General features: G+C 45.8%; 1 protein-coding gene across 1 annotated transcript in view; it reads left to right on the top strand.

Annotated features, from left to right (window-relative positions):
- The first annotated feature begins 256 nt into the window (after nucleotides 1-256).
- LOC109876912 (rho guanine nucleotide exchange factor 39-like) overlaps nucleotides 257-26,715 on the top strand; it is an 88,034-nt gene continuing 61,575 nt past the window's right edge. Inside the window, exons 1-5 of the mRNA XM_031815463.1 lie at nucleotides 257-383; nucleotides 3,175-3,354; nucleotides 6,489-6,583; nucleotides 16,450-16,570; nucleotides 22,113-22,231. Of these exons, the coding sequence (XP_031671323.1) occupies nucleotides 3,205-3,354; nucleotides 6,489-6,583; nucleotides 16,450-16,570; nucleotides 22,113-22,231 (485 nt within the window). The 5' untranslated portion in view covers nucleotides 257-383; nucleotides 3,175-3,204. The remainder of the gene's footprint in view (nucleotides 384-3,174; nucleotides 3,355-6,488; nucleotides 6,584-16,449; nucleotides 16,571-22,112; nucleotides 22,232-26,715) is intronic.

The raw sequence follows: 26,715 nt of genomic DNA on the forward strand, positions 1-26,715 counted from the left end.
TATGGTAATGTAAATGATTATATTTTTTCCCTACTCAGATTACATGTAAATCTGTTACTCCGCAACCCCTGGTAAATGAGTTCGGATTCTGTGTTTTCACGTGCGTTTTGATTAAAACGCTGTATTTACCTTCCCAATGAAAACTAGTTTGTAAAAGTCGAACATATTTATTGTAAGGAAAAGAGACGTGTTTCTGGACGTCGCAACACGCTGCCTTGTTGACGCACCTGCCTACGTCACAAGGCTGGGCGGGTCCGTTTCCATGCCGTCATATCCCCTGAGGGACCGGGAGCCAATAGCGTCGCTCGACAACCCGGAAGAAACAGCAGCCCGAAAAGAGCGCCTGGATTTCAATTTTAGAACAGATACGAAGACATTGACAGGTTCGTTTATCTTTTCAACCTAAGCAACATTTTAATGTCGTGTGTACAGTTATATCGCTGTAAATGTGTAATTCGAGTCGCTACCTTTAACCATGTAGTTTTCCTCGACGTTGTCGTGGAACTTTGCAGAAAACAGGGCCAGCTACGTTCACTGTTTGTTTGTTTGTTAAAGCTAAACGTTATTTGCGGTGCTCACGTCGAGAAACATTTCAGTTATTTTTTAAAAACTTTTTTTGTAGCACTGTTGTCCTGTAGGTTATAGAAAACGTGTTACTTTGTCGCATGCAAGACACATTTGAACGCGCAAAAGCGGTGAGGGAGGAGTGCTCAGTAATCTGCTCGGTTATGTTGTCAACAAGGCAGCATGATGCATCGTCCTGAAACGCATCTCCCTTTTCCAAACGACTTTTCATTTGGAATGCAGATAAGTCGTGTTTATCAAAAGGAATCACTTGTACACGTGTGAACACAGAATCCCACTCATTCCACATGCTCTTGCGTCACTGTTGTTTTGAGCCGACTTCCGCCATGGTCTTTGAATAGAGTACCACAGTCATAATACTCATATAACCTAAGGGTCAAACATGTTTTTCCAACATTCATTTTTCCCATAACAGATTTTTCGAAACCCTTAAGGGTGCTTCTACACCTGCATTGCTTGCTGTTTTGGGTTTTAGTCTGGGTTTCTGTACAGCACTTTGAGATATCAGTTGATGTACGATGGGCTTTATAAATACATTTGATTTGATTTAAAATAAGGTAGACCTTTTTTCTTCTATTGTGTTATTGACTGTATGTTTGTTTATTCCATGTGTATTCTGTGTTGTTTCTGTCGCACTGCTATGCTTTATCTTGGCCAGGTCGCAGTTGTAAATGAGAACTTGTTCTCGACTAGCCTACCTGGTTAAAGAAAGGTGAAATATATATTTTTTTAAATGTCTGTGTTTTAGTTTATGCTTAACCTGGCACAACGTTTTTGATAACTAAATAAAAAAAAATGCTAAAAATGCTAATTATCATAAAGAGCTACATATGATCTGGACAAGCCTTCCACATTGAGGCAACGGTACGACTCTGGATTAGCGATCTAGCTACATTTGAGTAATTAATACATTGGCTACATTTCAGTCGACCTTGCCTCGCAAGCCAATCGCAGAACGTACGATTTTTGCTTCAATTTTGTAATTTACAATCTGGCCAGGCTGATATGCAGATTTGAATCTGGTTCTGTCCCACAGTGTGACGTGATGATCGTAATAGACTGAATCTGACGTACAGTCTGAAAAGGTTTTTACTGCTAATGGGGAAGACCTCCAACGTGTCATAACACAACGAGGAATGGAAGACAGACATGTCTGCTTCTTATTGGCTAAGAGGTGTCCTCCCCTCATGCTAATGGGGAAGACCTCCAACATGTCATAACACAAGGAGGAATGGAAGACAGCCATGTCTGCTTCTTATTGGCTAAGAGGTGTCCTCCCTTTCTCTCTCCCCTCATGTCCCCTGGCTAAGAGGTGTCCTCCCTTTCTCTCTCCCCTCATGTCCCCTGGCTAAGAGGTGTCCTCCCTTTCTCTCTCCCTTCATGTCCCCTGGCTAAGAGGTGTCCTCCCTTTCCCTCTCTCTGGGTGTGTGTGTGTGTAACCCAGTGCTATCTCTGACTCCCTCCTCTCCCCCTGTTGTCCCTTAACCAGGAATCCTCCCTGAACTCCCTCATTAGTGTCATCTCCTCTGTAGCACCACGGAGCAGGCTGAGACACCTGGGTTGTGTGTCCCAAATGGCACCCTATTCCCTTTTTATAGTGCACTACTTTAGACCAGGGCCCATAGTGCACTATATAGGGAATAGGGTGTCATTTGGGACGAGCATTAGAATCCAGGGCCATTACTTAGTCTGAGGGCAGCGCTTTAGCAGCAATTAACCCCAGTGACATCTCCCAGGGTGCCCGAGTGTCAACGACAGCCTTCCACTAACTAACACACTGTAAACAACAGGGTCTGATCGATGACACACAGAGGGCCTTTCTGGGGGGGAGAGGATGGACTGGGTCAGAGAGCGAGCGTGCGAGGGAGGACTGGGTCAGAGAGCGAGCGTGCGTTTGAGGGAGGACTGGGTCAGAGAGAGAGCGTGCGTTTGAGGGAGGACTGGGTCAGAGAGCGTGCGTGCGAGGGAGGACTGGGTCAGAGAGAGAGAGCGTGCGAGGGAGGGAGGACTGGGTCAGAGAGAGCGTGCGAGGGAGGGAGGACTGGGTCAGAGAGAGCGTGCGAGGGAGGGAGGACTGGGTCAGAGAGAGCGTGCGAGGGAGGGAGGACTGGGTCAGAGAGAGCGTGCGTGCGTCTGTGCGAGGGAGGACTGGGTCAGAGAGCGTGCGTGCGAGGGAGGACTGGGTCAGCGAGCGTGCGTGCGAGGGAGGACTGGGTCAGAGAGCGTGCGTGCGAGGGAGGACTGGGTCAGAGAGCGAGCGTGTGTGCGAGGGAGGACTGGGTCAGAGAGTGTGCGAGGGAGGACTGGGTCAGAGAGCGTGCGTGTGCGATGGAGGACTGGGTCAGCGAGCGTGCGTGCGAGGGAGTGTCAACACTGTGTCCTTGGGTCTTCTGCAATACTATTGGTTATTGAGCTCTATGAAATACTTATTCCTTGACGATGTAAAAAATATTTGTGTGATTGTCAATATTGCTGTTGGATATTGCTTTTTCACAAACTTCAGGTGAGATTTCTAGGCCTAGTGAATTTCAGACACCTATAATGTTTTGGAAAAAGTAAGGAAAATGTCCAATGTTTTATTCTCTACAGATCTGCAGTCAGTGTCCGCCCCAGTAGACGATGAGTTTCTCCCCCACCCCCGTGGGCCCGCCCAGCAGCCGTAGTGTCCAGGAGCAGAGAGAGAAGTGGGAGAGGAAGAGAACCCGTACAGTCAGGGCCCTGGTCCAAACTGAACAGAAATACTGTAAACAACTACAACTAGTCAACACGGTATGTGAACAGCACCTGCTATTTATACTCTTATGCAGTGGGGCAAAAAAGTATTTAGTCAGCCACCAATTGTGCAAGTTCTCCCACTTAAAAAGATGAGAGAGGCCTGTAATTTTCATCATAGGTACACTTCAGCTATGACAGACAAAATGAGAAAAATAATTCCTGAAAATCACATTGTAGGATTTTTAATGAATTTATTTGCAAATTATGGTGGAAAATAAGTATTTGGTCACCTACAAACAAGCAAGATTTCTGGCTCTCACAGACCTGTAACTTCTTCTTTAAGAGGCTCCTCTGTCCTCCACTCGTTACCTGTATTAATGGCACCTGTTTGAACTTGTTTTCAGTATAAAAGACACCTGTTCACAACCTCAAACAGTCACACTCCAAACTCCACTATGGCCAAAATTGTAGACCTGCACCAGGCTGGGAAGACTGAATCTGCAATAGGTAAGCAGCTTGGTTTGAAGAAATCAACTGTGGGAGCAATTATTAGGAAATGGAAGACATACAAGACCACTGATAATCTCCCTCGATCTGGGCCTCCACGCAAGATCCCAGAACCACACGGGGGGGACCTAGTGAATGACCTGCAGAGAGCTGGGACCAAAGTAACAAAGCCTACCATCAGTAACACACTACGCCGCCAGGGACTCAAATCATGCACTGCCAGACGTGTCCCCCTACTTAAGCCAGTACATGTCCAGGCCCGTCTGAAGTTTGCTAGAGAGCATTTGGATGATCCAGAAGAAGATTGGGAGAATGTCATATGGTCAGATCAAACCAAAATATATATTTTTGGTAAAAACTCAACTCGTTGTGTTTGGAGGACAAAGAGTTGCATCCAAAGAACACCATACCTACTGTGAAGCATGGGGGTGGAAACATCATGCTTTGGGGCTGTTTTTCTGCAAAGGGACCAGGACGACTGATCCGTGTAAAGGAAAGAATGAATGGGGCCATGTATCGTGAGATTTTGAGTGAAAACCTACTTCCATCAGCAAGGGTATTGAAGATGAAACGTGGCTGGGTCTTTCAGCATGACAATGATCCCAAACACACCGCCAGGAGTGGCTTCGTAAGAAGCATTTCAAGGTCCTGGAGTGGCCTAGCCAGTCTCCCGTTCTCAACCCCATAGAAAATCTTTGGAGGGAGTTGAAAGTCCGTGTTGCCCAGCAACAGCCCCAAAACATCACTGCTCTAGAGGAGATCTGCATGGAGGAATGGGCCAAAATACCAGCAACAGTGTGTGAAAACCTTGTGAAGACTTACAGAAAACGTTTGACCTCTGTCATTGCCAACAAAGGATTGAGATTAACTTTTGTTATTGACCAAATACTTATTTTCCACCATAATTTGCAAATAAATTGACAAAATCCTACAATGGGATTTTTTCCCCTCATTTTGTCTGTCATAGTTGAAGTGTACCTATGATGAAAATTACAGGCCTCTCATCTTTTTAAGATGGGAGAACTTGCACAATTGGTGGCTGACTAAATACTTTTTTTGCCCCACTGTATGTCCCAAATTACACCCTATTCCCTATATTGTGTTCTAGTTTTGATGTGGACCCATGGGGCTCTGTTCAACCGTAGTGAACTGTGTGTAGAATAGGGGGCCATTTTGGGACTCGACCATTTGTCTGCTGAAACAGGAACAGGAAAGGGGATACCTAGTCAATTGTACAACTGAATGCGTTCAACAGAGGTGTCTTCCTCATCCTCATCCATGCCCAGTTGATGTTGGGGGTTAACTGCCTTGCTCAAGGGCATAACGGCAGATTTGTCCGCCTTGCTGACTCTGGGATTCGAACCAGCGACCTTTTGGTTACTGGCCCGACGCGCTTAACCTCTTGGCTACCAACTGCCCTTATTCATAGTGTCTCAGAGTAGGAGTGCTGATCTAGGATCAGTGTTTTGGATCATAATGAATCTGATTACATAGATGCGGGGTGGGGGACCTGATCCTAGATCATAATGAATCAGATTACATAGACAGGAGGGGCTGATCCTAGATCATAATGAATCTGATTACATGGACAGGGGGGGCTGATCCTAGATCATAATGAATCAGATTACATAGATGTGGGGGGGACCTGATCCTAGATCATAATGAATCAGATTACATAGATGTGGGGGGGACCTGATCCTAGATCATAATGAATCAGATTACATAGATGGGGAGGGGGGGACAACAACAGGCCCATGGTGACCCCCACATTGGAGAGGAGAGGGGTGTTCTCCACTCTCTCTACAATCTACATTGTACTCTTGCATTATGTTGAATACACAAGTTCAGTACACCGACCTGATCGTGTAGGCTACGGCCAATAGGAAACAGGCCATTTGGCATGTCGACCTGCTGTCTATTGAACGTGTAGGCTACGGCCAATAGGAAACAGGCCATTTGGCATGTCGACCTGCTGTCTATTGACCGTGTAGGCTACGGCCAATAGGAAACAGGCCATTTGGCATGTCGACCTGCTGTCTATTGACCGTGTAGGCTACGGCCAATAGGAAACAGGCCATTTGGCATGTCGACCTGCTGTCTATTGACCGTGTAGGCTACGGCCAATAGGAAACAGGCCATTTGGCATGTCGACCTGCTGTCTATTGACCGTGTAGGCTACGGCCAATAGGAAACAGGCCATTTGGCATGTCGACCTGCTGTCTATTGAACCAATAGGAAACAGGCCATTTGGCATGTCGACCTGCTCTGTTGTGCGCTGCCAGACTCCGGTATTGCAGTCAAGTTCCAATATGCTAATCCGTTGTTGGTGACATCACGATGTCGTCACCGTCGACGATGGCCCACAAACATTGTCGATTTCAAAAAAAAATGTTTAGATGATGCAATGGTAAAATCGGCCAACCCTAGACTAGAGTACCATTGGGGACGCGGACTAGGAGTAATTGAGTTGTCGGTGGTGTAATCTCCTAAACCGTTTGTCTCATGGGAATCCAATGGAACCAATGCAGCTAGATAGCAGACAGGCTTAGCTAGACAAATGGTGAGACAAATACTATGTTCTTCTTTCTTGTCTCCGTGTGTGTCTCCGTGTGTGTGTGTGTCTGCGTGTGTGTGTCTGCGTGTGTGTACGTCTCTGTGTGTATGTGTGCTCTCTCTTGCAGTACTTTGTGGAGATTCTGAAGGCCAAAGGCACCCTGAGGCAGGACATTAGAGAAAGCATCTTTAGTTCCATTCCATCCGTCTATTCAGTAAACCAGTAAGTATCTCTTTAATAATTAATGATGGGGAGGGGGGGGGGGACATTAATTGGCACCCTCCTTGGCTCTCACTAGTAGTTCAGAGTGTTGGTTTGACAGGCCTCAGACAGCTGAGGGCCTTGTCTACTGAAAGCCTACACACAATCCGATTCCAAATGTAGATAAAAATATATCCTCAAGAAAATAAACAAATCACCGACTTCACTGAAAACCTTCAGGCCAGCGTGACGGCATGAACAAAGTGAACCAAACCTAACCGCTGTCCTCCTCGCCATGTTTACTATCTCTGTGTAAATAACAACAATGTGAGATTTGGATTTCTACAACCAGCTATGTTCTTGAACCCTCCAACTCAACTCTGGTCCTGGAAACCAGTTCTACTGCATCTAATCAGGATCAGAATTTTTAGACCTGAGACACCAGCTGTGGGTGTAAAATGAATGATCAGGTCGAACAGAAAACCAGACCTCCGTAGGGTCAGAGTTGAGTACCCCCTGTTTTGGTAGTGTTCCGTGTTCCGTATGGAATATGGTTCCAATAGAGCCGTAGACATGACAACATAGTCGTGTTCTAGAGTGTTGGTAGTGTTCTGTGTTCCGTATGGTTCCAATAGAGCCGTAGACATGACAACATAGTCGTGTTCTAGAGTGTTGGTAGTGTTCTGTGTTCCGTATGGTTCCAATAGAGCCGTAGACATGACAACATAGTCGTGTTCTAGAGTGTTGGTAGTGTTCTGTGTTCCGTATGGTTCCAATAGAGCCGTAGACATTACAACATAGTCGTGTTCTAGAGTGTTGGTAGTGTTCTGTGTTCCGTAAGGTTCCAATAGAGCCGTAGACATTACAACATAGTCGTGTTCTAGAGTGTTGGTAGTGTTCTGTGTTCCGTATGGTTCCAATAGAGCCGTAGACATTACAACATAGTCGTGTTCTAGAGTGTTGGTAGTGTTCTGTGTTCCGTATGGTTCCAATAGAGCCGTAGACATGACCACATAGTCGTGTTCTAGAGTGTTGGTAGTGTTCTGTGTTCCGTATGGTTCCAATAGAGCCGTAGACATGACAACATAGTCGTGTTCTAGAGTGTTGGTAGTGTTCTGTGTTCCGTATGGTTCCAATAGAGCCGTAGACATTACAACATAGTCGTGTTCTATTTAATCATGTGGTTTATAGCTTCACAGAATGAGCATCGTACTGTGTTGAATAATGATCAGGTGTTGAGTCCCACAGGTCCTCATCTCCACTCTGAGACTGACAGGCTTTCTTCCTGAGAGTGGCATGATGAAGACAGAGGGTGTATTACTGAGGGTCTGTCCCAAACCACTCCCTATATAGTGCACTATGGGCCCTGGTCGAATGTAGTGCTCTATAAAGGGAATAGGGTGTCATTTTGGACGTGGGTAGAGTGTGACTGCATTGGATAAACTGGTTCGTCTCTATCAGTGGAGGCTGCTGAGGGGAATATGAAACATACTGATTCACGTCACTGAGGGAGAGACGGTAATGTATAACGTTTACATTATGTCAGGATATATCACTGAGGGAGAGAGGGTAATGTTTACATTTACATTATGTCAGGATATGTCACTGAGGGAGAGACGGTAATGCATTACATTTACATTATGTCAGGATATGTCACTGAGGGTAATGTATAACGTTTACATTATGTCAGGATATATCACTGAGGGAGAGAGGGTAATGCATTACATTTACATTATGTCAGGATATGTCACTGAGGGAGAGAGGGTAATGCATTACGTTTACATTATGTCAGGATATGTCACTGAGGGAGAGAGGGTAATGTATAATGTTTACATTATGTCAGGATATGTCACTGAGGGAGAGAGGGTAATGTATGTTTACATTATGTCAGGATATGTCACTGAGGGAGAGAGGGTAATGTATAGCGTTTACATTATGTCAGGATATGTCACTGAGGGTAATGTGTAATGTTTACATTATGTCAGGATATGTCACTGAGAGAGGGTAATGTATAATGTTTACATTATGTCAGGATATGTCACTGAGGGAGAGAGGGTAATGTATAATGTTTACATTATGTCAGGATATGTCACTGAGGGAGAGAGGTTTAATGCATTATGTTTACATTATGTCAGGATATGTCACTGAGGGAGAGGGTAATGTTTACATGATGTCAGGATATGTCACTGAGGGAGAGAGGTTTAATGCATTATGTCAGGATATGTCACTGAGGGAGAGAGGGTAATGTATAATGTTTACATTATGTCAGGATATGTCACTGAGGGAGAGAGGGTAATGTTTACATTATGTCAGGATATGTCACTGAGGGAGAGAGGGTAATGCATTATGTTTACATTATGTCAGGATATATCACTGAGGGAGAGAGGGTAATGTTTACATTATGTCAGGATATGTCACTGAGGGAGAGAGGGTAATGTTTACATTATGTCAGGATATGTCACTGAGGGAGAGAGGGTAATGTTTACATTATGTCAGGATATGTCACTGAGGGAGAGAGGGTAATGTTTACATTATGTCAGGATATGTCACTGAGGGAGAGAGGGTAATGCACTGGGTGGCAGGCTGACCACCTGTTACGCCACGTGGAGCCAAGGTAAGTTGCTAGCTAGCATTAAACTTATAAAAACAATCAATCATAATCACTAGTTAACTACACATGGTTGATGATATTACTAGGTTTAACTAGCTTGTCCTGCGTTCCATATAATCAATCGGGGCCTGTTAATTTATCATCGAATCACAGCTTACTTCAACTTCGCCAAAAGGTTGATGATTTAACAAAAGCGCATTGCCGAAAAGCACAATCTTTGCACAAATGTACCTAACCGTAAACACCTATCTTAAAATCAATACACAGGCGGAATATATTTTTAAACCTGCATATTTAGTTCAAATAATTTAATGTTAGCAGGGAATATTAACTAGGGAAATTGTGTCACTTCTCTTGCGTTTGGTGCAAGCAGAGTCAGGGTATATGCAACAGTTTGGGCCGCCTGGCTCGTTGCGAACTAATATGTCATCATTTTACATAATTATGACATAACATTGAAGGTTGTGCAATGTAACAGGAATACTTAGACTTAGGGATGCCACACGTTAGATAACATGCGGAACGGTTCCGTATTTCACTGAAAGAATAAATGTTTTGTTTTCGAAATGATAGTTTCTGGATTTGACCGTATAAACACACAGAAATACTTTAAATTTAAAAAAATTGTAGAGTATAAATTATAGAGGGACGACAACAGGCTTTTCTGTCTCTATCGTTGGGCGTAGTGTGTTGATGTAGAGGAACGACAACAGGCTTTTCTGTCAGGTATCGTTGGGCGTAGTGTGTTGATGTAGAGGAACGACAACAGGCTTTTCTGTCAGGTATCGTTGGGCGTAGTGTGTTGATATAGAGGACCGACAACAGGCTTTTCTGTCAGGTATCGTTGGTCGTAGTGTGTTGATGTAGAGGAACGACAACAGGCTTTTCTGTCAGGTATCATGTCTGTATCGTTGGGCGTAGTGTGTGTTGATATAGAGGGACGACAACAGGCAGGTATCATGTCTCTATCGTTGGTCGTAGTGTGTTGATGTAGAGGAACGACAACAGGCTTTTCTGTCAGGTATCATGTCTGTATCGTTGGGCGTAGTGTGTGTTGATATAGAGGGACGACAACAGGCAGGTATCATGTCTCTATCGTTGGGCGTAGTGTGTTGATGTAGAGGAACGACAACAGGCTTTTCTGTCAGGTATCGTTGGGCGTAGTGTGTTGATATAGAGGACCGACAACAGGCTTTTCTGTCAGGTATCGTTGGTCGTAGTGTGTTGATGTAGAGGAACGACAACAGGCTTTTCTGTCAGGTATCATGTCTGTATCGTTGGGCGTAGTGTGTGTTGATATAGAGGGACGACAACAGGCAGGTATCATGTCTCTATCGTTGGGCGTAGTGTGTTGATGTAGAGGAACGACAACAGGCTTTTCTGTCAGGTATCGTTGGGCGTAGTGTGTTGATGTAGAGGAACGACAACAGGCTTTTCTGTCAGGTATCGTTGGGCGTAGTGTGTTGATGTAGAGGAACGACAACAGGCTTTTCTGTCAGGTATCGTTGGGCGTAGTGTGTTGATATAGAGGAACGACAACAGGCTTTTCTGTCAGGTATCGTTGGTCGTAGTGTGTTGATGTAGAGGGACGACAACAGGCAGGTATCATGTCTGTATCGTTGGGCGTAGTGTGTTGATATAGAGGGACGACAACAGGCAGGTATCATGTCTCTATCGTTGGTCGTAGTGTGTGTTGATATAGAGGCACGACAACAGGCAGGTATCATGTCTCTATCGTTGGGCGTAGTGTGTTGATATAGAGGAACGATAACAGGCTTTTCTGTCAGGTATCATGTCTGTATCGTTGGGCGTAGTGTGTTGATATAGAGGGACGACAACAGGCTTTTCTGTCAGGTATCATGTCTGTATCGTTGGGCGTAGTGTGTTGATATAGAGGGACGACAACAGGCTTTTCTGTCAGGTATCATGTCTCTATCGTTGGGCGTAGTGTGTTGATGTAGAGGAACGACAACAGGCTTTTCTGTCAGGTATCGTTGGGCGTAGTGTGTTGATGTAGAGGAACGACAACAGGCTTTTCTGTCAGGTATCGTTGGGCGTAGTGTGTTGATGTAGAGGAACGACAACAGGCTTTTCTGTCAGGTATCGTTGGGCGTAGTGTGTTGATGTAGAGGAACGACAACAGGCTTTTCTGTCAGGTATCGTTGGGCGTAGTGTGTTGATATAGAGGGACGACAACAGGCTTTTCTGTCAGGTATCGTTGGGCGTAGTGTGTTGATATAGAGGGACGACAACAGGCTTTTCTGTCGGTATCATGTCTGTATCGTTGGGCGTAGTGTGTTGATATAGAGGAACGACAACAGGCTTTTCTGTCAGGTATCATGTCTGTATCGTTGGGCGTAGTGTGTTGATATAGAGGGACGACAACAGGCTTTTCTGTCAGGTATCATGTCTGTATCGTTGGGCGTAGTGTGTTGATATAGAGGAACGACAACAGGCTTTTCTGTCAGGTATCATGTCTGTATCGTTGGGCGTAGTGTGTTGATATAGAGGGACGACAACAGGCTTTTCTGTCAGGTATCATGTCTGTATCGTTGGGCGTAGTGTGTTGATATAGAGGAACGACAACAGGCTTTTCTGTCAGGTATCATGTCAGTATCGTTGGGCGTAGTGTGTTGATATAGAGGGACGACAACAGGCTTTTCTGTCAGGTATCATGTCTCTATCGTTGGGCGTAGTGTGTTGATATAGAGGGACGACAACAGGCTTTTCTGTCAGGTATCATGTCTCTATCGTTGGGCGTAGTGTGTTGATATAGAGGGACGACAACAGGCTTTTCTGTCAGGTATCATGTCTGTATCGTTGGGCGTAGTGTGTTGATATAGAGGAACGACAACAGGCTTTTCTGTCAGGTATCATGTCTGTATCGTTGGGCGTAGTGTGTTGATATAGAGGGACGACAACAGGCTTTTCTGTCAGGTATCATGTCTGTATCGTTGGGCGTAGTGTGTTGATATAGAGGGACGACAACAGGCTTTTCTGTCAGGTATCATGTCTGTATCGTTGGGCGTAGTGTGTTGATATAGAGGGACGACAACAGGCTTTTCTGTCAGGTATCATGTCTGTATCGTTGGGCGTAGTGTGTTGATATAGAGGGACGACAACAGGCTTTTCTGTCAGGTATCATGTCTGTATCGTTGGGCGTAGTGTGTTGATATAGAGGAACGACAACAGGCTTTTCTGTCAGGTATCATGTCTGTATCGTTGGGCGTAGTGTGTTGATATAGAGGAACGACAACAGGCTTTTCTGTCAGGTATCATGTCTGTATCGTTGGGCGTAGTGTGTTGATATAGAGGAACGACAACAGGCTTTTCTGTCAGGTATCATGTCTCTATCGTTGGGCGTAGTGTGTTGATATAGAGGGACGACAACAGGCTTTTCTGTCAGGTATCATGTCTCTATCGTTGGGCGTAGTGTGTTGAGGTAAATGTAGGAAGGACTTTCCTCCAGGGGAACAACACCGCACACTAATCAGGAATTCCACTGTAATTAAACACTAGCCGACGTATATATTTAATAATAGGAATATTTAGTGTGTTGATGATCCTCCCGTGCCGTTCATCATGGTTCAGGCAGTTTATGAGGAGTTGTGACCAAGACAGTGATAGTATGTAGATGAGAAAAACCTAATTATCCCTCCTCCCTGTTCCACTGTAACAGACTGTAATAACCAACGCCAAAGACATCGTCACGTCACCCAGAGGAACTAGAGCAGAATCACAAAGCTATTTGGAGAGATTGATATTCCCTCCCAGGTGTGTCTGGGGAGTTGAATGAGGATGTAACGTGGTGTGATTTGTAGTGTGATACAGATTAAACTGTATCCAGGGTGTGTCTGGGGAGTTTAATGAGCATGTAACGTGGTGTGATTTGTAGTGTGATACAGATTAAACTGTATCCATGGTGATGGAAGTACATCCTTTTCACTGTTGAAAACCTGAGACAAAGTTCTGCTTTGTTTTAGTTTTATGTGTGTGATCAATAACTACTTCTCTATTCTCCTCCTCTCTTCCACTCTCTATTCTCCTCCTCCCTTACCTTTCCTCCCCCTCTCCTCCTCCCTTCCACTCTCTATTCTCCTCCTCCCTTCCACTCTCTATTCTCCTCCTCCCTTCCACTCTCTATTCTCCTCCTCCCTTCCACTCTCTATTCTCCTCCTCCCTTCCACTCTCTATTCTCCTCCTCCCTTCCACTCTCTATTCTCCTCCTCCCTTCCACTCTCTATTCTCCTCCTCCCTTCCACTCTCTATTCTCCTCCTCCCTTCCACTCTCTATTCTCCTCCTCCCTTCCACTCTCTATTCTCCTCCTCCCTTCCACTCTCTATTCTCCTCCTCCCTTCCACTCTCTATTCTCCTCCTCCCTTCCACTCTCTATTCTCCTCCTCCCTTCCACTCTCTATTCTCCTCCTCCCTTCCACTCTCTATTCTCCTCCTCCCTTCCACTCTCTATTCTCCTCCTCCCTTCCACTCTCTATTCTCCTCCTCCCTTCCACTCTCTATTCTCCTCCTCCCTTCCACTCTCTATTCTCCTCCTCCCTTCCACTCTCTATTCTCCTCCTCCCTTCCACTCTCTATTCTCCTCCTCCCTTCCACTCTCTATTCTCCTCCTCCCTTCCACTCTCTATTCTCCTCCTCCCTTCCACTCTCTCTTCTCCTCCTCCCTTCCACTCTCTCTTCTCCTCCTCCCTTCCACTCTCTATTCTCCTCCTCCCTTCCACTCTCTCTTCTCCTCCTCCCTTCCACTCTCTCTTCTCCTCCTCCCTTCCACTCTCTCTTCTCCTCCTCCCTTCCACTCTCTCTTCTCCTCCTCCCTTCCACTCTCTCTTCTCCTCCTCCCTTCCACTCTCTCTTCTCCTCCTCCCTTCCACTCTCTCTTCTCCTCCTCCCTTCCACTCTCTCTTCTCCTCCTCCCTTCCACTCTCTCTTCTCCTCCTCCCTTCCACTCTCTCTTCTCCTCCTCCCTTCCACTCTCTCTTCTCCTCCTCCCTTTCCACTCTCTCTTCTCCTCCTCCCTTTCCTCCCTCTCTTCTCCTCCTCCCTTTCCTTTCCTTTCCTTCCCCTCTACTCTACTCTCCTATCTTCTCGTTCTCTTCTTCCTGAAGGCCACACTATTTAATCACCCTGAAAACAGTCTGGAAGTTGTAATTTGTAGTTGTATATTTATCATAATATCCTCTGGCTGTGAGAGGAGGGAAGAAGCGGAAACATGATTTTTCTTGCCCTTTGCCCTCGTTAGCCCAACTCTCCTGCTAAGTGTGTGTGTGTGTGTGTGTGCGCGCTTGTGTCTCCTGGCTGTGTGTGTCTCTCTCTCCTGGCTGTGTGTGTGTGTGTCTCCTGGCTGTCTCTGAGTCTTCTGATGACCAACAGGTCTACCTCGGCCCGATGCTTCATTACAATCCATTCAAATCAACTTCAGAGCTCCTTCTTTCCAGCGACGTGAGGATGTAATATCTCTGGGAACATCATTAGACCAGTGCAGTCAGGAGGTGTACATGTCTAATGGTTGAACATCATTAGACCAGTGCAGTCAGGAGGTGTAAATGTCTAATGGTTGAACATCATTAGACCAGTGCAGTCAGGAGGTGTACATGTCTAATGGTTGAACATCATTAGACCAGTGCATTCAGGAGGTGTACATGTCTAATGGTTGAACATCATTAGACCAGTGCAGTCAGGAGGTGTACATGTCTAATGGTTGAACATCATTAGACCAGTCAGGAGGTGTACATGTCTAATGGTTGAACATCATTAGACCAGTCAGGAGGTGTACATGTCTAATGGTTGAACATCATTAGACCAGTCAGGAGGTGTACATGTCTAATGGTTGAACATCATTAGACCAGTCAGGAGGTGTACATGTCTAATGGTTGAACATCATTAGACCAGTCAGGAGGTGTACATGTCTAATGGTTGAACATCATTAGACCAGTCAGGAGGTGTACATGTCTAATGGTTGAACATCATTAGACCAGTCAGGAGGTGTACATGTCTAATGGTTGAACATCATTAGACCAGTCAGGAGGTGTACATGTCTAATGGTTGAACATCATTAGACCAGTCAGGAGGTGTACATGTCTAATGGTTGAACATCATTAGACCAGTCAGGAGGTGTACATGTCTAATGGTTGAACATCATTAGACCAGTCAGGAGGTGTACATGTCTAATGGTTGAACATCATTAGACCAGTGCAGTCAGGAGGTGTACATGTCTAATGGTTGAACATCATTAGACCAGTCAGGAGGTGTACATGTCTAATGGTTGAACACTCTTTTCATTTATTCGTGTTATTTCTTACTGTGGTGATCAGATGGTTCTATGTGGTAATATTTAGTGATGGGGGGGTCGATGCTGTTGGGGGGGGGGGGGGGGTCAATGCTGTTGGGGGGGGGGGGAGATTGATGCTGTTGGGGGGGGGGGGAGATTGATGCTGTTGGGGGGGGGGGGAATTGATGCTGTTGGGGGGGGGGGGGGATTGATGCTGTTTGGGGGGGGGGGGGATTGATGCTGTTTGGGGGGGGGGGATTGATGCTGTTGGGGGGGGGGGGGGATTGATGCTGTTGGGGGGGGGGGGGGGATTGATGCTGTTGGGGGGGGGGGGGGATTGATGCTGTTGGGGGGGGGGGGATTGATGCTGTTGGGGGGGGATTGATGCTGTTTGGGGGGGGGGGGGATTGATGCTGTTGGGGGGGGGGGGGATTGATGCTGTTGGGGGGGGGGGATTGATGCTGTTGGGGGGGGGGGGGGGGGAGATTGATGCTGTTGGGGGGGGGGGGGGGGATTGATGTTGTTGGGGGGGGGGGGGGGATCGATGCTGTTGGGGGGGGGGGGGGGTCGATGCGGTTGGGGGGAGAAATCGATGCGGTTAGGGGGGGGGGGTCGATGCTGTTACATATCACAATATTATTTTGGATGATATTATAATGCTGCTTTTACTCCAAATATGGATTTGGCATCCGATTGATAGCGCTAGTCGACTATACCGACTAGACCTAATCGACTCGACGTGTGGAATCGGCTTGACGTATAGAATCACATTTACATATCGTATTGGCATCTAAGTATTGTGAGAATATCGTACTGTGATGTCCATTGCTATATTTCTAGGGCTGGGAATTTCCAGGGACGTCACGATACGATATTCCCAGAATACTTAGTTGCCAATGCTATATTGTGATTATCTTGACATGTTATCTTGCATGAGGATGTGTTGTCGATGCTGATCACCATTGTTAATTGTCTCTCTCTCTGCTCTGCAGGACGTTGTTGGTCCATCTGGAGAACGGGGACTTGGGACATGGATTTGATGACTTCTGTCCTCACCTCCACCACTATGTTACCTACGTAGACAACATCCAGAACGCCAACAAGGTCCTGGCGGTAAGAACACTTCTTATTGTATTGTTGTGATGAACAACTCTCAGAACCCTGTGAGGTTCTGTGTTCCGGTAAGAACACCACTTCTTATTGTATTGTTGTGAACTACAACTCTCAGAACCCTGTGAGGTTCAGTGTTCCGGTAAGAACTTTGGGTGCGCTTTTCATCCGGACGTGAAAATACTGCCCCCTAGCCCGACGAGGTTATTAAGAAGGAAAGCTATTTCACAAATTAACTTTTAAGAAGACACACCTGTTTAATTGAAATACATTCCAGGTGACTACCTCATGAAGCTGGTTGAGAGAATGCCAAGTGTGGAAAGCTATCAAAGCAAAGAGTGGCTACTGAGAAGAATCTCAAATATAAAATAGATGTATTTATTTATTTGTTACACTTTTCTGGTTACTACATGATTCCATATGTGTTATTTCATAGTTTTGTTGTCTTCACTATTATTCTACAATGTAGAAAATAGAAACAATTAATAAAAACCCTTGAGTGAGTAGGTTGACAATCGATGGCAGGACTTGAAAATGGGTGCCTAGCAATGATCAACAACCAACTTGACAGAGCTTGGATAATTTTTTTAAAGAATAATGGGCTAATATTGTACAAACCATGTGTGCAAAGCTCTTAGACTTACCCAGAAAGACTCACAGCTGTAATCGCTCTTAGAGACTTACCCAGAAAGACACAGCTGTAATCGCTCTTAGAGACTTACCCAGAAAGACTCACAGCTGTAATCGCTCTTAGAGACTTACCCAGAAAGACTCACAGCTGTAATCACTCTTAGAGACTTACCCAGAAAGACTCACAGCTGTAATCGCTCTTAGAGACTTACCCAGAAAGACTCACAGCTGTAATCGCTCTTAGAGACTTACCCAGAAAGACTCACAGCTGTAATCGCTCTTAGAGACTTACCCAGAAAGACTCACAGCTGTAATCGCTCTTAGAGACTTACCCAGAAAGACTCACAGCTGTAATCGCTCTTAGAGACTTACCCAGAAAGACACAGCTGTAATTGATGCCTAATGTGTTTCTACAAAGTGTTGCCTCTGGATGTGAATACTGAAATGATATTTCTGTATTTCATTTTCAATACATTTGCAACAATTAAAAAAAAAAATGTTTTTCATTTTGTCATGATCTGGTATTGTGTGTTGGTGGGTGTGTAAATCCATGTTTAATTCAGACTATAACACAACACGATGTGGAATAAGTCAAGGGGTATGAATACTTTCAGAAGGCACTGTTTAATCACCTCAGCCTAAGTGATGCACCTCTGTTAGCATGCTAACGATTTTCCTAACACGCTAATAACACACAGCCCCATGTTTCAGCAATTACAGGCGTGTTAGCAAAGTAGACCCGGTGGAAGAATCAATTCCAACTCCCCTCCTCTGTCCCTAATCAATGAGATCAGTCAATGGTCTCTCTGCAGACAGACTCATCCTTCCTCTTAACCAAGACATTCATATCACTGCAGCTGTCGGCTCCGTGCAGGATTAACCACAGGTAACCAACCACAGGTAACTAGGAGAGGATGCTAGGTAGGTAGAGATGCAGTGGCTCTTCAGTAAGTAGTGTTTTAGTTTAGCTCCATAGTGTTGTTAGCTCCGTAGCGGCGTTAGCTCCGTAGCGGCGTTAGCTCCGTAGCGGCGTTAGCTCCGTAGCGGCGTTAGCTCCATAGCGGCGTTAGCTCCGTAGTGACGTTAGCTCCGTAGTGACGTTTTATCGCCGTAGTGACGTTAGCGCCGTAGTGGCGTTTTATCGCCGTAGTGACGTTTTATCGCCGTAGTGACGTTAGCGCCGTAGTGACGTTTTAGCGCCGTAGTGACGTTTTAGCGCCGTAGTGATGAAATGTTAGTTTCTGATTTTCCTCTTGTTGGTATTCATCAGTGATTCCTCTCACATTGAGCTCATCATCGCAGTGGAAATACACACACACCCCTTCACCCGGGACGACTCAGTGTAAACACACACACACCCCTTCACCCGGGACGACTCAGTGTAAACACACACACACCCCTTCGCCCGGGACGACTCAGTGTAAACGCACACACACCCCTTCACCCGGGACGACTCAGTGTAAACGCACACACACCCCTTCACCCGGGACGACTCAGTGTAAACGCACACACACCCCTTCACCCGGGACGACTCAGTGTAAACGCACACACCCCTTCACCCGGGACGACTCAGTGTAAACGCACACACACCCCTTCACCCGGGACGACTCAGTGTAAACGCACACACACCCCTTCACCCGGGACGACTCAGTGTAAACGCACACACACCCCTTCACCCGGGACGACTCAGTGTAAACGCACACACACCCCTTCACCCGGGACGACTCAGTGTAAACGCACACACACACACCCCTTCACCCGGGACGAATCAGTGTAAACGCACACACACACACCCCTTCACCCGGGACGACTCAGTGTAAACGCACACACACACACCCCTTCACCCGGGACGACTCAGTGTAAACGCACACACACACACCCTTCACCCGGGACGACTCAGTGTAAACGCACACACACACACCCCTTCACCCGGGACGACTCAGTGTAAACGCACACACACACACCCCTTCACCCGGGACGACTCAGTGTAAACGCACACACACACACCCCTTCACCCGGGACGACTCAGTGTAAACGCACACACACACACCCCTTCACCCGGGACGACTCAGTGTAAACGCACACACACACACCCCTTCACCCGGGACGACTCAGTGTAAACGCACACACACACACCCCTTCACCCGGGACGACTCAGTGTAAACGCACACACACACACCCCTTCACCCGGGACGACTCCCAATTCCATTGTCTCAGTTTGGTTTTTCCTGGTTTTTGGCTCTCAGAATGATTCTTCTTATTTTTTTTTTAAAGAAAAACACAAATGTATATTTTTAAGTCCACAACAATGTTTAAATGTTTAGACCACATCAGGAGACCGTTTTTTAGGTCTCGGAAAAATGTAAGATATTTTGATTACCTTTTAATTCCAGTGTGCACCAGGAAGAGACTGTTGATTGGTTAAGGGGTGTTGCTGTGGTCAGTGTGCACCAGGAAGAGACTGTTGATTGGTTAAGGGGTGTTGCTGTGGTCAGTGTGCACCAGGAAGAGACTGTTGATTGGTTAAGGGGTGTTGCTGTGGTCAGTGTGCACCAGGAAGAGACTGTTGATTGGTTAAGGGGTGTTGCTGTGGTCAGTGTGCACCAGGAAGAGACTGTTGATTGGTTAAGGGGTGTTGCTGTGGTCAGTGTGCACCAGGAAGAGACTGTTGATTGGTTAAGGGGTGTTGCTGTGGTCAGTGTGCACCAGGAAGAGACTGTTGATTGGTTAAGGGGTGTTGCTGTGGTCAGTGTGCACCAGGAAGAGACTGTTGATTGGTTAAGGGGTGTTGCTGTGGTCAGTGTGCACCAGGAAGAGACTGTTGATTGGTTAAGGGGTGTTGCTGTGGTCAGTGTGCACCAGGAAGAGACTGTTGATTGGTTAAGGGGTGTTGCTGTGGTCAGTGTGCACCAGGAAGAGACTGTTGATTGGTTAAGGGGTGTTGCTGTGGTCAGTGTGCACCAGGAAGAGACTGTTGATTGGTTAAGGGGTGTTGCTGTGGTCAGTGTGCACCAGGAAGAGACTGTTGATTGGTTAAGGGGTGTTGCTGTGGTCAGTGTGCACCAGGAAGAGACTGTTGATTGGTTAAGGGGTGTTGCTGTGGTCAGTGTGCACCAGGAAGAGACTGTTGATTGGTTAAGGGGTGTTGCTGTGGTCAGTGTGCACCAGGAAGAGACTGTTGATTGGTTAAGGGGTGTTGCTGTGGTCAGTGTGCACCAGGAAGAGACTGTTGATTGGTTAAGGGGTGTTGCTGTTGTCAGTGCTATCTGGGATCTTTGGGATGTCACTACCCTAAAACGTAGCCTTAACCCTTTATTTAACTAGGCAAGGCCGTTAAGAACAAATTCTTATTTACAATGACGGCCTACCCTGGCCAAACCCGGATGACGCTGGGTCAATTTTGTCGCAGCCCTATGGTACTCCAAATCACGGCCCGGTAGTGATACAGCCTGGAATCGAACCAGGGTCTGTAGTGAAGCCTCTAGCGCTGAGATGCTAGTGCCTTAGACCGCTGCGCCACTTCGGGAACCCTTTCCCTTTCCCTAACCATAACGCTTACCATAACTGTTTTTACATTTCAAAGTGGTCAGGAGGTCCCGAGGATCCCAGATAGCACGGACTGTGGTGCTGTGGTGCTGTGGTGCTGTGGTGCTGTGTTGCTGTGTTGCTGTGCTGCTGTGGTGCTGTGTTGCTGTGGTGCTGTGGTGCTCCTGTGATTGCAGAGTTTTGCAAAACAAAATGGATGCAAATAAATCACGATGCCATTCTGACAGGTCGGCTACTTTTGTAGTTAACATTTTAATTGAGCCTTTCCGGCTCTACCAGAAGACTGGTAATCATTGACATTATCTCTAATGGCTGTTACACAAAGTGTAGACACACACACACACACACACACACACACACACACACACACACACACACACACACACACACACAGGCAGGGGATTTCCTGTGGCGTTTCAGAAAGCTGATGCATTATGGTCAATACTTATGGTTCTCTCGGAAGAAGTTCAACCGATTTTTTGTTTTTGAATTATTGTTTCGTTCAGTTTTGTAATGTCTGGATTAGGTGATTCTGTCCGCGTCTTCTACAAACGCAGGTTTTCTTGGGCCTTACGGCTGCCATGCTTGTTTTGATGGCTGACAAGATGAGTCTCTCTCTCTGCTGTCGTATTGTTCACGCTCATGTTGACATGATTTACAACATGCATATTTAATGAGAGCGTGCTCAAACACAATCACACACTTTCACACACACACATTGTCACTCTCGCACACAGACTTCCTCCTCCTCCACTCTGACTGCCAACCCAGAGAGATAATGACTGACATAGAGGTGATTGGTGTTGGGGGGAGTACACAGACGGCCTCGCAGACAGACAGACGGAGGCGCAGACAGTCGGACAGACGGCGGTGCAGACGGACGGTGGCGCGGACAGACAGACGGACGGCGGCACGGACAGACAGACGGACGGCGGCGCGGACAGACAGACGGACGGCGGCGCGGACAGACAGACGGACGGCGGCGGCGCGGACAGACAGGCGGCACAGACAGACAGAGAGGCGGCACAGAAAGACAGACAGGCGGCGGCACAGACAGACAGACAGGCGGCGCAGACAGACAGACAGGTTCTCTGTCCAAGTCTTCGGTCTCCTCTGTTTAGTGGAGGACTCAGGGTGATATTAGTGGTGTCTGTTCTCTGTCCTCAGCTTCAGGTAAAGATCTGTTTAGTGGAGGACTCGGGGTGATATTAAATGGTCTGTTCTCTGTCCTCAGCTCCAGGTAAAGATCTGTTTAGTGGAGGACTCGGGGTGATATTAGTGGTGTCTGTTCTCTGTCCTCAGCTTCAGGTAAAGATCTGTTTAGTGGAGGACTCGGGGTGATATTAAATGGTCTGTTCTCTGTCCTCAGCTCCAGGTAAAGAAGAACAAAGCCTTTAGAAGGTTTAAGAAGCTCCAGGAGTCCAGACCAGAGTTCCTCAACTGTAAACTAGAGGACCTCCTCCCACTGCCCATACAGCGCATCCAACAGTATGTTACTCTGTTTCCGTACACCTTATACACCCCATCTAACAGTATGTTACTCTGTTTCCATACACCTTATACACCCCATCTAACAGTATGTTACTCTGTTTCAATACACCTTATACACCCCATCTAACAGTATGTTACTCTGTTTCCATACACCTTATACACCCCATCTAACAGTATGTTACTCTGTTTCCATACACCTTATACACCCCTTCTAACAGTATGTTACTCTGTTTCCATACACCCCATCTAACAGTATGTTACTCTGTTTCCGTACACCTTATACACCCCATCTACCAGTATGTTACTCTGTTTCCGTACACCTTATACACCCCATCTAACAATATGTTACTCTGTTTCCATACACCTTATACACCCCTTCTAACAGTATGTTACTCTGTTTCCATACACCCCATCTAACAGTATGTTACTCTGTTTCACTACCACCTTATACACCCCATCTAACAATATGTTACTCTGTTTCCGTACACCTTATACACCCCATCTACCAGTATGTTACTCTGTTTCAATACACCTTATACACCCCATCTAACAGTATGTTACTCTGTTTCCATACACCTTATACACCCCATCTAACAGTATGTTACTCTGTTTCCATACACCTTATACACCCCATCTAACAGTATGTTACTCTGTTTCAATACACCTTATACACCCCATCTAACAGTATGTTACTCTGTTTCCATACACCTTATACACCCCATCTAACAGTATGTTACTCTGTTTCAATACACCTTATACACCCCATCTAACAGTATGTTACTCTGTTTCCATACACCTTATACACCCCATCTAACAGTATGTTACTCTGTTTCACTACCACCTTATACACCCCATCTAACAATATGTTACTCTGTTTCCGTACACCTTATACACCCCATCTACCAGTATGTTACTCTGTTTCAATACACCTTATACACCCCATCTAACAGTATGTTACTCTGTTTCCATACACCTTATACACCCCATCTAACAGTATGTTACTCTGTTTCCATACACCTTATACACCCCATCTAACAGTATGTTACTCTGTTTCAATACACCTTATACACCCCATCTAACAGTATGTTACTCTGTTTCCATACACCTTATACACCCCATCTAACAGTATGTTACTCTGTTTCCATACACCCCATCTAACAGTATGTTACTCTGTTTCCGTACACCTTATACACCCCATCTAACAATATGTTACTCTGTTTCCGTACACCTTATACACCCCATCTAACAGTATGTTACTCTGTTTCCATACACCTTATACACCCCTTCTAACAGTATGTTACTCTGTTTCCATACACCCCATCTAACAGTATGTTACTCTGTTTCACTACCACCTTATACACCCCATCTAACAATATGTTACTCTGTTTCCGTACACCTTATACACCCCATCTACCAGTATGTTACTGTTTCAATACACCTTATACACCCCATCTAACAGTATGTTACTCTGTTTCCATACACCTTATACACCCCATCTAACAGTATGTTACTCTGTTTCAATACACCTTATACACCCCATCTAACAGTATGTTACTCTGTTTCCATACACCTTATACACCCCTTCTAACAGTATGTTACTCTGTTTCCATACACCTTATACACCCCATCTAACAGTATGTTACTCTGTTTCCATACACCTTATACACCCCATTTATTTTATTTATTTATTTTATTTATTTTACCTTTATTTAACCAGGTAGGCAAGTTGAGAACAAGTTCTCATTTACAATTGCGACCTGGCCAAGATAAAGCAAAGCAGTTCGACAGATAAAACGACACAGAGTTACACATGGAGTAAAAACAAACATACAGTCAATAATGCAGTATAAACAAGTCTATATACAATGTGAGCAAATGAGGTGAGAAGGGAGGTAAAGGCAAAAAAGGCCATGATGGCAAAGTAAATACAATATAGCAAGTAAAATACTGGAATGGTAGTTTTGCAATGGAAGAATGTGCAAAGTAGAAATAAAAAAATAATGGGGTGCAAAGGAGCAAAATAAATAAATAAATAAAAATGAAATACAGTTGGGAAAGAGGTAGTTGTTTGGGCTAAATTATAGGTGGGCTATGTACAGGTGCAGTAATCTGTGAGCTGCTCTGACAGTTGGTGCTTAAAGCTAGTGAGGGAGATAAGTGTTTCCAGTTTCAGAGATTTTTGTAGTTCGTTCCAGTCATTGGCAGCAGAGAACTGGAAGGAGAGGCGGCCAAAGAAAGAATTGGTTTTGGGGGTGACTAGAGAGATATACCTGCTGGAGCGTGTGCTACAGGTGGGAGATGCTATGGTGACCAGCGAGCTGAGATAAGGGGGGACTTTACCTAGCAGGGTCTTGTAGATGACATGGAGCCAGTGGGTTTGGCGACGAGTATGAAGCGAGGGCCAGCCAACGAGAGCGTACAGGTCGCAATGGTGGGTAGTATATGGGGCTTTGGTGATAAAACGGATTGCACTGTGATAGACTGCATCCAATTTGTTGAGTAGGGTATTGGAGGCTATTTTGTAAATGACATCGCCAAAGTCGAGGATTGGTAGGATGGTCAGTTTTACAAGGGTATGTTTGGCAGCATGAGTGAAGGATGCTTTGTTGCGAAATAGGAAGCCAATTCTAGATTTAACTTTGGATTGGAGATGTTTGATATGGGTCTGGAAGGAGAGTTTACAGTCTAACCAGACACCTAAGTATTTGTAGTTGTCCACGTATTCTAAGTCAGAGCCGTCCAGAGTAGTGATGTTGGACAGGCGGGTAGGTGCAGGTAGCGATCGGTTGAAGAGCATGCATTTAGTTTTACTTGTATTTAAGAGCAATTGGAGGCCACGGAAGGAGAGTTGTATGGCATTGAAGCTTGCCTGGAGGGTTGTTAACACAGTGTCCAAAGAAGGGCCGGAAGTATACAGAATGGTGTCGTCTGCGTAGAGGTGGATCAGGGACTCACCAGCAGCAAGAGCGACCTCATTGATGTATACAGAGAAGAGAGTCGGTCCAAGAATTGAACCCTGTGGCACCCCCATAGAGACTGCCAGAGGTCCGGACAGCAGACCCTCCGATTTGACACACTGAACTCTATCAGAGAAGTAGTTGGTGAACCAGGCGAGGCAATCATTTGAGAAACCAAGGCTGTCGAGTCTGCCGATGAGGATATGGTGATTGACAGAGTCGAAAGCCTTGGCCAGATCAATGAATACGGCTGCACAGTAATGTTTCTTATCGATGGCGGTTAAGATATCGTTTAGGACCTTGAGCGTGGCTGAGGTGCACCCATGACCAGCTCTGAAACCAGATTGCATAGCAGAGAAGGTATGGTGAGATTCGAAATGGTCGGTAATCTGTTTGTTGACTTGGCTTTCGAAGACCTTAGAAAGGCACGGTAGGATAGATATAGGTCTGTAGCAGTTTGGGTCAAGAATGTCCCCCCCTTTGAAGAGGGGGATGACCGCAGCTGCTTTCCAATCTTTGGGAATCTCAGACGACACGAAAGAGAGGTTGAACAGGCTAGTAATAGGGGTGGCAACAATTTCGGCAGATAATTTTTAGAAAGAAAGGGTCCAGATTGTCTAGCCCGGCTGATTTAACAGTCTAACAGTACATCGTTCTAAACCACCAACTACTGTAAAACACAGTTCAACAGCACATCATTCTAAACCACCAACTACTGTAAAACACAGTTCAACAGCACATCATTCTAAACCACCAACTACTGTAAAACACAGTTCAACAGCACATCATTCTAAACCACCAACTACTGTAAAACACAATTCAACAGCACATCGTTCTAAACCACCAACTACTGTAAAACACAATTCAACAGCACATGGTCCAAAACACCAACTACTGTAAAACACAGTTCAACAGCACATCATTCTAAACCACCAACTACTGTAAAACACAATTCAACAGCACATGGTCCAAAACACCAACTACTGTAAAACACAGTTCAACAGCACATCGTTCTAAACCACCAACTACTGTAAAACACAATTCAACAGCACATCGTTCTAAACCACCAACTACTGTAAAAGCACATTGTTCTAAATCACCAACTACTGTAAAACACCCTCCACCCCACACCTACTACATCAAACAATACCTGCTTCCATTTTCCCATCCACTTTCCCACCCGTTGATTGAGGTAATACGGCTGCTGGTGGTCATGTGATCTGGGTTTCCACTGACCCAGTAGTTTGGACTTTTTTTTGATTGGCGCTCGACAAAGTTCTACATTTCCTACTCTGAACCATGTGACTTCCTGAAGGTGTTGGTGGGAACGTTCCGAGTGGGTAACAGAACAGTGTGTGTTGAGAGGGTAGTGTTGCGTACTGTAAACGCCACCATAGACGACCCCTGTAGCGTCACGCTATTCATGCCTGGCTTCTCCTTTTCCTGTTGTTGTTTTTTAGCTGCGATGACAGACGTGGTTATTATTTGATGTAGCGCCTGTTGGTAAAACTTTGACACACACAC

The sequence above is a fragment of the Oncorhynchus kisutch genome, unplaced genomic scaffold (genome assembly GCF_002021735.2).
Source record: "Oncorhynchus kisutch isolate 150728-3 unplaced genomic scaffold, Okis_V2 Okis09a-Okis19a_hom, whole genome shotgun sequence".
NCBI classification, from domain to species: Eukaryota; Metazoa; Chordata; class Actinopteri; order Salmoniformes; family Salmonidae; genus Oncorhynchus; species Oncorhynchus kisutch.